This window comes from Symphalangus syndactylus, chromosome 10 (genome assembly GCF_028878055.3).
Source record: "Symphalangus syndactylus isolate Jambi chromosome 10, NHGRI_mSymSyn1-v2.1_pri, whole genome shotgun sequence".
Taxonomy (NCBI): domain Eukaryota; kingdom Metazoa; phylum Chordata; class Mammalia; order Primates; family Hylobatidae; genus Symphalangus; species Symphalangus syndactylus.
In genome coordinates this window covers 122,004,121-122,015,719 of record NC_072432.2, presented here as the reverse complement: position 1 = coordinate 122,015,719, position 11,599 = coordinate 122,004,121, and the positions used below count along the sequence as shown (strand labels likewise).

Here is an 11,599-nt window from a genome sequence, read left to right as displayed (position 1 = left end):
TTTTTCCTCACTGAGAATTCTATTCATTGTATTAATAAGATTGCTGGTGATGATGATCAAACCTGCAGTGACTGATATAAAACCAACAATTTGGATCTTTCTGTTTGTAACAAATATAGCACTAATCACTGAAGGCCATACTAGTGAGCTATTAAATTCCAGATTGCTGCTCTTACAAATAGATTATTAGAATTCATGGTCCCTCTCTGAACTGAGAAAACTAGACAGAACTTACAATTACATCTTACAGATAAAAAATGCATTTTTGTAAAAAAAGAAAAAAAGAATTCTCAATTACAACAGGACACGTGTCATTGCCAGAAATGGCTACGGGAGAAAGGGGAGGAAGGTGTTGAGCTCTCCTGCTGGAGGCAGCTGTGCAAGGGGAGCGGCAGGCGTCTTACCTAGAACAAGTGTGAAGCTGTCCTCCCCGCGCAGCTCAATGTGTTAAGCAATAAAGCTGTGAAAGAAGCTGGCATTGCAGGATGTACGTCAGGCACTGAAGATGGTGTTACAAATAAGGGGTACGTTTCTCACCTGTCATCTTCAGGGGAACTCTGTATCAAAGAGCTTTGGAAAGGGTAAGTCCCTTAAGGAAAAAAACAAACAAAACATGGAATGTGCTGCCCTTAGGGCATCTGTAAAAAAAGATGGAAATGATCCATCTATGTGGGTAGATTGAAAAATAAGAGGAATGTTTCCGAACAGAAAGACTTACAGAATATTCTCTTGGGGCTATGAACTAGAGTCCTAAATGGAAAAAAATGGTAGTTCTTTGGAAGTGTGGACATCATTGTTTCCTTCTGATGTTTACAGATTAGTTTTTAGAATTTACAAAGGGATCAGCACACACTTGCATGCATTCTAGGTGTGTGGTAAACAGAGGCTGTTAAAGAACACATTGGACTATATGAGCTGTCTGGGGGGCAAGAAAAAAGCACAGACCCCAGAAAAATGAGCAGAAGTTTTCTTGCTGTGGTCTAAGGGAAGGTACCATGCGTTCTCTGCATATTCCAAATGGAAATTTAAATCCTATCAAAATTTTAATGAAATCTGTCAACATCTATGTGGGGGTCAAGGAGGGACTCCCACGGTCTTAGTTACTGAATTACTCCATGCAGTGGCTACAATTAAATACATTTTCCCCAAAAGCAATGCAGAATAAATCAGGGTGAGGTGAAGAGTCATGCAGGTATTGCACTTATGAGAGGATGCATGTGTCAGTGTGCCAGAGACTCTGGAAGAACCACTCCTTTGGGCAGGAGGGTTCCCATTGCAGTGGGGCCAGAGTGAGTGGGGCCTTCCATCGTGCCCTGCGTTGGTACATGTTTAGGCATGGGGTCCAGCTGCCCCTAGTATTTCTCAAACACTGAGTGTGTGTCGTGAATGGTGTAACTTGCTTGTTTGGATCAGATCCTCCTCTCTTCTTCTACCTTCTCTGCTTCTCTGCCTCCCTCTGAACTTCTTCCCTCCTCCTCCTCCCCATTGCGTACTTGCCAAGTATCCTGTTGTATGACAATAAATCCATGTGGGTGAATAACGATTTCTCACAAATTCAACAGGACAACTGAATCTTACCACATTCCTTTCAAATTACATGAAATCTAACTAGACATAGGAGCAGAGTGGAGGGACAGTGACTGTTTCCCCTCCCCCACCCCATCAGCCACACCCATGGAACTAAGCTGTCCCACTATCCCCCCTGCTCAGGCACCAAGAACCTCGCCCAGCTGCGCAGGGGCTTACCTGCTCAGAGTAGTCATTCCCGTCGACATCATCACTGTTTGAGTGGCCTCCTGGACTCTGCACATCTATCCCATGACTCTCCAGGATTGCTGCTTCTTCGAAAAAAGCAAATAGATCCCTAAATTATCTGTTACCTTATCACAATGGCTGGAACACTGAATGAATTTTTGTGCTAAGGAAATTAGAATGTAATTAAACAAGAACCTACATTTCTCTACATTTGTTTCTTTTAGACTGTAAGATGGATGAAATTCAACTGCATGTAGGTCAGGGGAGGCACACATTTGCCATTCTGGGGTCTCTGCTGCTGTGCATGTTAGGCGCTTCATAGATACTTGCTAACTAACTAAACAGTCTTCCTATCTTGGGGTTCTATAATGAGAACTGTACTAATGAATAAAAAGTGTATTTACAAAGGAAAGGAAAGGAAATGCATTCTATGCCCATACCACGCTCAATGCGCCCGATCTCATCTGATCTTGGAAGCTAAGCAGGGTCAGGCCTGGTTAGTACTTGGATGGAAGAAATGAAATGCAATTTTAGAAGCTAAAAACCAACATCCCACCTGACTCACCAACTTAAATTTCTCATTTATTACTGTTACAGTTTTGAATGGGAAAAAATCCTTTATTTCTTCCTTTTTCAGCTGTATTCATAGTTCCCTCTAGGGCACTTTTGGCATTTTTGTTTTCTCTGTTCAGTTTTATTGAAATATAATTAATAAAAATTGTATATATTTATGGTGTACAGAGTGATGTTTTGATATGTGTATATATACATAAATGACTACATCAAGAATTCATATTTCTTAAGTGCTCTTTATCTCCGCCTTTTGCTGCGTTCCTTGTCTATTAAGTCTCTTTCATTCCAAACCATTAATCAATTGTTTCCTAATATCTAAGTCATAGTCCAGCAATAATAAAGCAATTCTGGGTATTACATTCCCTTTCTCAAGATCTTACAAGTATCTTTCAAATGTACCACAAGAGCAATCAATTGCTCAGGGGCCATGTCTAATTCTATATTCTAGAACTTTAAGAACAATGAGTTTTATAAATAATGTCATTACCATTACACTACAAATAGTGTAAATAATACTAACTGTGGTTTATTAAAAACACAATGAAGGACATTAGGGCAATTTTTGTTAGGCCTGGAAGTTAGGATCCAGCATGGTGGCTCACGCCTGTAATCCCAGCACTTCGGGAGGCCGAGGCAGACGGATCACCTGAGGTCGGGAGTTCAAGACCAGCCTGACCAACATAGAGAAACCCCATCTCTACTGAAAATACAAAATTAGCCAGGTGTGGTGGCACATGCCTATAATCCCAGCTACTCAAGAGGCTGAGGCAGGAGAACCACTTGAACCCAGGAGGCAGAGGTTGCGGTCAGCCGAGATGGCGCCAGTGCACTCCAGCCTGGGCAACAAGAGTAAAACTCCGTCTCAAAAAAAAAAAAAAAGAAGTTAGGATCCTTTAGACTTGCAGTTTCTAAACTGAAGTTAATCTTAATATAAACATGACGTTCACAACTGCTGCACAAGAGAAAAGCAGCCTCACTGATACATTACCAATATTGGCTCTCCTCTTGATCTCCTTCCTTCTGTTAGCAAACCAATTATATACTTTCAGGGAGGTAACTCTTTCCAGATCTGACAGTTTTTTGCCTGTGAATACATGCAATACAATTCAGATAATCTATATCTGGGATCCAAGAATAAACTAGTTTTAAGGGCTAATATTTTTATTTTGTTGTTTTTGATTACATTTATTGCCAAAACTATAGATGCAGAGGGATTTTTAAAGTATTACCTGGTACCATGTACACACCCCAATTATTGAATGAATAAATATGCAAATGAATACAAAAACAGCAACTAGTAACACAACATGCTTCAATTCGGAAAGCCATATATAATATTAGAGAATTCCACAAAGTCAGTTGGCTAGGGTGTCAGATCTACGTTCATGTGACAGTACTATGGGGGCTTCATTTAATTACCATTATTGTATCAGAATAAGTTATTCTTTTTTTATTTTTTTGAGAAAGGGTCTCACTCTCTTTCCCAGGCTGGAATGTGGTGGTGCAATTATAGCTCACTGCAGCCTTGACCTCCTGGGCTCAAGTGCTCCTCCCACCTCAGCCCCCCGGGTAGCTGGGACTACAGGCCCAGGCCACCATACCAGGCTAACTTTTGTGGTTTTTGTAGAGATGGGGTCTCGCCATGTTGCCCAGGGTAGCCTCCAACTCCTGGGCTCAAGTGATCTGCCCACCTTGGCCTCTCGAAATACTGGGATTACAGGTGTGAGCCACCACAACAACCCAAGATAAGTTATTCTTTATCAAGTATCCAGACAACAGAAATTTACTTACATCTTTAAGGCCTTATGTTAACTAATTACCTGCTGTCTTAGGACAGAGGATATTATACATGTTTTCTTGAAGGCTGAAGGCCACTATGACTGTCCATTATTCTAACTGGGTTGGACTACATAGCACAATTCACGTTGCATTTTAGATTTACCATCTTTGAAGTCCAATGTGATTTTTTATGGATAGTACCATGCTTGCCAATACAGACCCCCCTGTAACAATCCCTCCTCACCTTTCCTTTTGTTTTTCGGCTATTAATCCACAGTGGGTGAAGAAACCAGAAAGCAGGTTTGTTAGGGCCTTGATGATACGGGGGCAAAATGTTCCAGGGAGAGTTCAAGTTTCTGCACAGCTTTAGGGCTGGGACTTTTGGCATGTTTGAAACAGGGTACAGATTCCTTTCACTTGTGTGTCACTGGAGCAGTTTGTAGGGTCTACATTGTTAGAAGTCTGGCTTCTGGGTGAGGGAGAATGAAGGTCTGCTTAATTTCTATAAAACATTGATACTTTTGTATGTAGCCTTTAGGCCAATCAAAATAACTGGCCACATGGAAATCAACTGGATCTATTAACTGAAAATGGTTTATGTTTAACAAAATCTGTAAAATGTGAAATAATATTTTAGCACAAGGAAGAAAATACATTTGAAATATTTAAGTGGGTTTGTTGACTTTGGAACAACAGGACTTCAAAATGGTACTGCCCTAAATTTTTCTTAGCTAAGTAGAAGTCATCTCAATGTGGAAAGGAGATAGAAACTAACTAGAAAAAGAATTCTTTCCCCAAAGAGAAATATAGCATTTTACAATTTTTAACAATTGTTTTAAAAAATTCTATCTTAATCTTATATTGACAAAGCTTGCTTAAATATTTAAAACTTTAACATTATTTCATATCTTTTAGCTAAATTCTTAGAAAAGGAAATCTACACATTAAAAAAATAGTAATTTCAAGGTCTCATATCTCATGTAGGGTCACTCCTTGAAAACTCTCCTATGTGAGCATTTGATTTTGAGTACCATAAAAACATCCCTCAGAAGTACTGTGTGAGCAGGACAGGGCACTGGCCACCTGCGGAAGGATGGCACAGACTGAGCTGGGAGCACCATGCCAAGGCACGCATAAGATTAAGTGTCCTAGATGCCAATCTGTAACCAAGCGCTATGCTGCACCGCAGAGCAAGGCTGTGCCTGCGACCTTACCTGGCTTCTGTATAACTGCATTGCAAGCGTTTGCGATTTCTTCCCTCTTTGCTTCATCTGGGTATTGATTCTCATTGAAGTAACTGCAGAGGCAACCGATACAGACACAAAGTTTTTATTTTTCAAACATACTCTCATTAAAACACTAACTCATTGAAAAATATATTCTGTAAGATGCCACACTCAAGTGTCTACATCCAGGCTGTCGAATGAAATGTTCTGTGAGAGCAGAATCTTCTATGCTGTCTGGTATGGTAGCCACAACTCACAAATGGCTACTGAGCACTTGAAAGGAGGCTAATGTCAGGGATGGAATTTGAATTTTATTTAATTTTAACTAATTTAAATTTGAATAGCTCCATGTGACTACTGGCTATTATGTGGGACAAAACAGGTCTACATACTGCTGTGCTTCATTAAAAGATGTCATTGATATAAAAGTTATTTTTGATATGTGTGACTGATTCAAGTCACAGAGCTATATTATTTAGGCACTGGTAACAATAGGACTTTTTTTATTGTCCAACTGTTTGTAGTAGCAAAAATTGGAAATTACTCAAGTATCCATCAGTAGAATGGCAGAACAAATTATGGGATATCTATACTTATACGTAGCTATTTAAAACTAGTAGGAAAAAATAAGTTAGAGTTGTGTCCACTGACCTGGAGGGATGTTTATGACATATTTCTAAATGAGGAAAACTATCCGCAGAATAATATTGAAAACACCATTATTTTCAATATTGGTATTATACCAATAATAATATGAAAATACCATTACAGAATTTAAAAATTCCTATGTGTACATAAGTTTGCATAGATGAAAGCTGGAAGACTACACAGTAAGCTTAAATACCAGTTACTGATTTGTGGGGAGGGGGCTTAGTGGGAGGAGTTTAAACATTTTCATTTGTTAAAAAAATATGTATTACTTTTGCACTTTTTAAAGTACAATAGTACTTTAAAAAAAGAATAAATTTACTGAACCCATCCTTAGAATTCTCAGACCCATCAGACTGCATGTGGGAATAGAATGCTTATTAATGCTACTTTTTCAGTCACCCATGAGTTTAAAAAAAGGAGAACTTTCATGGTTTGAACTTGGAAACTTCCAATCAGGAAATGGACCCCTGTCAAATTCTAGCACCTACCATTTCTTCAGGGGTTTCCCTTTCCACATAATCCAGCCTTTCTTATGCCTCCAGCACTCCTGTCTGCACTGGTGGAAATGCCATCCTACTGTGAATAGCACTGGAGGCCCCAGCCCTTCCTGAGGATCACCTACAAACCCAGCTCCTAACACTACTCCCTCCTCTCACTGCCCACTCCTCCTTGGAAGGCATGGCTTCACTGCAGTTATTTATCTATTTAACCTCATCTGATGCAGTCCTGACTCACAGCAGCTGCCCCCACCTAACCATCTTTTTCTTCTGTAAAACTTAAGTCATATAGCTATATCCTCCCAGTCTTGTCAACTACCACCCTCCACCACGGTCTTCTGCTTTATTTGAGCATCTCTTCCTGCGTGATTTTCTCCTATCATTTCTGGGACTCCAGTGTTCATACTGAGGATTTTTCCAAGTCACTACCCTCATAATCGCTCCACTTTCACATTTCTAATGGCTTTTGTCTCTGCTCTATGCCTATTTACTTAGGCTGAGATGCTCTGGATTAACTCTGAGAACTAACAGCATGGCTGTCACCTATGAGCCAGTTAGAATGGCGGAATCTCAGACCCCACCTCAGACTTACTAAATCAGAATCTGAATTTTAACAAGATTTCCAGGTGACCTAAATGCACAGGTCATAACTTCTGAGATGTACTGGATGAGTTCATTTACACAAAATTTAACAAAAACAAAAAGCAGATACTAAGTACATAATATGTGCTTGTCACTGTGGGTAAAGAAAGATGATATAGTTTCTGACTCTGAAGTGTTCACAGTCTACTAGAGAGAGACATGTAAGTCAATACCCTGTGGTGAAATGCCATAGGATGTATGGACAGAGCACTGAGGGAGCACGGATGAAGGCGTATTCGGTGTTGTTGGCAGAAGCTTGGAAAGGCATCACTGGGGAGTGCCATCTGAGTTACGTCTAGAGAATGTGCAGGAGGTTGCAAGGCAGAGAAGTGGAGGAAGAGCATTTTATATAAAAGGGAACAGCATGTGCAAAGGCAAAATGGTAGATAAAAGCTTTTGAGGACTCTGGGCATAGAGAAGAGTTAAATGTGGCTAGAACATGGGGCTTGTACAAAGCAATGATGAGATACTGGCCTGGAAAGGTGGGATGGGGCCAGCTTGTGAAGACCCTTGTCTGTTCCTTAAGAAGACTTCATACTGAAATAAACGGGGTGCCTTAGAGGTTTCCAAGATACACAGAGATATACTCCCATCTGTTCTCTAGAAAGACAACACTTTATCTTCAAGGCTTAACCCTTGGAATTCTACCTCCATGATCTTAAATTCTGAAATTCCCCAGTCAACTTTGTATTTACCTATGCCTCCTCTTCAAAATAATTTGTTCTTCACTTTCTTTATTATCTCTAACTGCTTAATCCCCCCACCCACCAGTTACAAAAACAATCTCTGTTTATCTCTCCTCTTTGGGCTTCACCTCTCATTTCTTAGCCTGAACTCCATGGCATGCGAAATCAGCAACTTCCCTTAGGAGAAACTAGATTGTTTAGCTTTTCTGTCCTTCCACCATACCTGTCCAGCCAATCTCCTACCCTGCAGAAAGCAACTTCCATTTATTTTCTTCCATCCTTCTCTCAGGGGACCAAGTGTTCCTGGACAAAGTCATAAAATAGGGCCAATTGGTTTTTTTAATAAATCCACATTTTTCAACCTTAACTGGGACCCTCATTTCTGTCGGGAATTCTATTGGTCTTTTCTAACCAATTGCCTTTCATATCCCATCTTTTCTGCCCCGCTTACCTGAAAACTTTATACTCTCTTACCCCAAGCCCTCAAACTGACCACTGTCACTTTTTGCAGATGACCTTGCTTTCTCTCTTATGAAGACAGAGATTATTTAATATGAGTTAATTGCTTGGCTTCTCAACTTGTACACTGTTCTGAGCATTACTCATTCATCTGTCTTATGGCAGAGGAAGATGCATGCATTCTCCTCCTCTTCAAGGTCAACTTCTCCGCTTTTGTCTTTGACCTCATTCCCCTTCCTTTCATTTTCTCAACTCTCTCCTTTCTTTCCTGCATATCTCATCTTTTCCCTGTGCCCATACAGTGATCTTACTTCACTGTTTTTATAATACATATTTCTTCATTATTGTGTTCTCTGAAGTCAGGATGCATTTTAAAATTGGTGGTGTTTTGTCTCCCTTACTGGTACGTCAAATAAGGTGTGTCTTACAATCAAGGCCTTCTTAGATTTGATGGGATACAGTAGTTGCTAAGACCTACGGGTTCCTTTTAAGCAATAGCTCTTTGGCCAGTGTACCTCATTGTGACATCCCTTTTCTTCCAAGTGACTGCAAAGCCTGTAATGACACTGTACCCCCTCCAATGCCTGATTAATATTCCTAAAGCACATCTCTAGTCACTATCCTGTTCAGAAATTCTCAAAGGTTTATTATAGAGGTGTTCAAAGTCCCCCCCAAACAACCTCTACATCTTTATCTGCTACTCCCATATATGCATGCTGCCACCTAGGAAACTGGAATAACTCTGTAAACTCCTTGCATCTCTGTGCCTTTCTCTTGCAAGTACATCAGCTTTTTGCCTCCCCCACCTCGCAGTGCAAATCTTATCCATCTTTCAGGGTACAGCTCAAATATCACCTCTTGGCCAATCAAAGGTATTTTCTTTGCCCTATGAATCCCACCGCACTTCATCTGTTCCTCTCTTACATATCTTTCATCTTGTATTATAGTTATCACTGTATACATCTGTCTTCTACTACACTGAAAACCACCTGATGCCAGGGTACAAGTCTGACTCATCCTCACACACACTCCTCACTAATGATAGTGTTGACGAGTCAATAATGATAGACAAAGGCACCACCAATCCAGTGTGGGGGCCTCCAAAAGAAATGGATCTCACAGTAAATGAACTGCTAACAAGAGAGGGCAAAGAGGTATTGCAAAACAGATCTTGAAGGGTACGTACTAAGGGGTTAGCAATGACTATCTCCAAGAATCGAGAGTGTTGGGGATGGGGGCAAAAACAGGAAAACATTGGTGGCAATTAAGAATGATTTTCACTTTTTCTTGGAGAAATAAGAAAAAATTTTTAAAAAAATTGACATTCTGCCTTATATGCTTCTCTGTTGAATTTCTGAAATAAACACATGCTATTTTTATAAATTACTTTTTAAGAAGAGAACTTGGGGGAGACAGTACAATATTTAAGAACTAGTTTAATGATCAGTACAACTCTGTAACTATTTATGTTTGGAAAGTGTATTTGGACCAGCTAGAAAATATTAGGATTGTGATTTCTGTTCTTGTGACAAATAGATAAAGCCATGCTATCTCTGGAAGCTAAATTAGAATTCACAATTATTCATGGTATATATAATTTTTTGTACTGAGTTAAAAAGGTTTAAAATTAATTAAATTTAATTAAAGATCAAAATTAATCTGTATTTTTAGGATCTAACTATATAAAATAAAGAAGACCAGAGTAAAAAAGGAAATCAGTAACTTTTTCCAAATCAAAGGCTAAAGAAAATAAGAATTGATTCAATATGGTTTTAAATCTCTAAGCCTGGTAACTAATTAATCCTTTCTTCTCTATTAAAGACCTGTTATTTTTGTAATTAAGAAATGTAGGCCTATTAAAAAGTATGAATTTTCATTCAAACATGCTACTGCAGCTGGAGGTGTATACAAAGGACTGTTAGCACAACTTTCTTCTTTCTCTATTTCTGTAATGTTTCAATGTTTAAAAAATATTAATTCAAGATATACAGTATAATCTAAACTGATAAAATGACATTTATAGTACCTCATGGTAAATATTTAAGTTTAAAAAGTAATAAGATTTCTCACTACAAAACTCTTAAAACTTTTTGTGAGAAAAGACACACAATATTGATATAAGTAGAAAAGTTTTTTGAAGATAAAGGTAGACCAGGAAATAAAATAGCAAACAACTATGTATTACATGACTATGCATAAGGCATTGTACTTCAGGGGTATGAGTAATTTCAAAATATGGGCCCTGATTATGGTTCGAGAAGAAGATATAAAAAAGCTAAATAGTGACCACGGTGAAACCCCGTCTCTACTAAAAAATACAAAAAAAAATTAGCCGGGCGCGGTGGCGGGCGCCTGTAGTCCCAGCTACTCAGAGGCTGAGGCAGGAGAATGGCGTGAACCCGGGAGGCGGAGCTTGCAGTGAGCCGAGATTGCGCCACTGCACTCCAGCCCGGGCGACAGAGCGAGACTCTGTCTCAAAAAAAAAAAAAAAAAAAAAAAAAAGCTAAATAGTAAAAGGAGTCAAAACATAACTGTGACAAAATAAAATGCATCTAGCTTCTAATTAAGTATAAAACAACATGTTAAATTCAGAAAAGAGTGATATCTCTATGGACTGGGCTGATCTGGGAAAGCTCATTGAATTGGGCAGGCTTCTGAGTGGTGTGCAGGCTGCAGGCATTGGAGAGGCAAAGGCAACACTAACAGTAAAGACGAAAATATAAAGGCATAAAAACTTAAGACATACTTGAAAAACAGAAGGCAACTAGTGATGTGATCTGATTACACTACAGGGCTTACATAAGGGTGGTCATACACCCTGGTTTGCCTGAGACAGTGCTGTTATCTTGGATTATTAACAAATCTCATCTTAATCCCCCAGAGCGTCCCACTTTGGACAATAAATTATATGGCCACCCTAGGACCACACTACATTATATACATATCTGAATTTAATGTCAACTAAAATCCTCTGAGTCTCTTTCACATGTGCTCTGACAAGGAGGATATAGTAGTTGCTCAGAAAAAAGGAAGCATCAAGAGGAAGATGGCTATAGTTTCTACCTACTCACAAAAGGAGGTATTTAAGCCCAAAAAATATGCGTGGCATATAATAGTAAGTATCTAATCAACAGATGGTTGAATAAATGAATACATTAGGGAATAAATGAATGGGAAAAGGAAACAAAGGTGAAAACAGAAAACAGAGGTTTCAGTTAAGACTTTTGGTAAAACTCAGACTATCTCAGGAGAAAGTGAGGATTTCGCCATTTTGTACAATTATCTTCTCTAAGTACATTTGGTGGTTTTAGCCTAAGATATTTTTATTTGT

The 11,599-nt window shown here is 39.1% G+C and overlaps 1 protein-coding gene across 23 annotated transcripts in view; it reads right to left on the bottom strand.

Annotated features, from left to right (window-relative positions):
• The window catches only part of HMBOX1 (homeobox containing 1), a 188,864-nt gene that overhangs the window by 14,050 nt on the left and 163,215 nt on the right, over positions 1-11,599 (bottom strand). For 5 of the 23 annotated variants that reach the window (XM_055295858.2, XM_055295856.2, XM_063610873.1 and 2 more), the window contains 3 exons: positions 5,322-5,404; positions 3,317-3,412; positions 1,747-1,841 (listed from right to left, as the gene is read on the bottom strand). In XM_055295858.2, coding sequence (XP_055151833.1) covers positions 1,747-1,841; positions 3,317-3,412; positions 5,322-5,404 — 274 coding nt within the window. The other 18 variants (XM_063610877.1, XM_055295860.2, XM_055295861.2 and 15 more) reach the window with 11 other exon arrangements.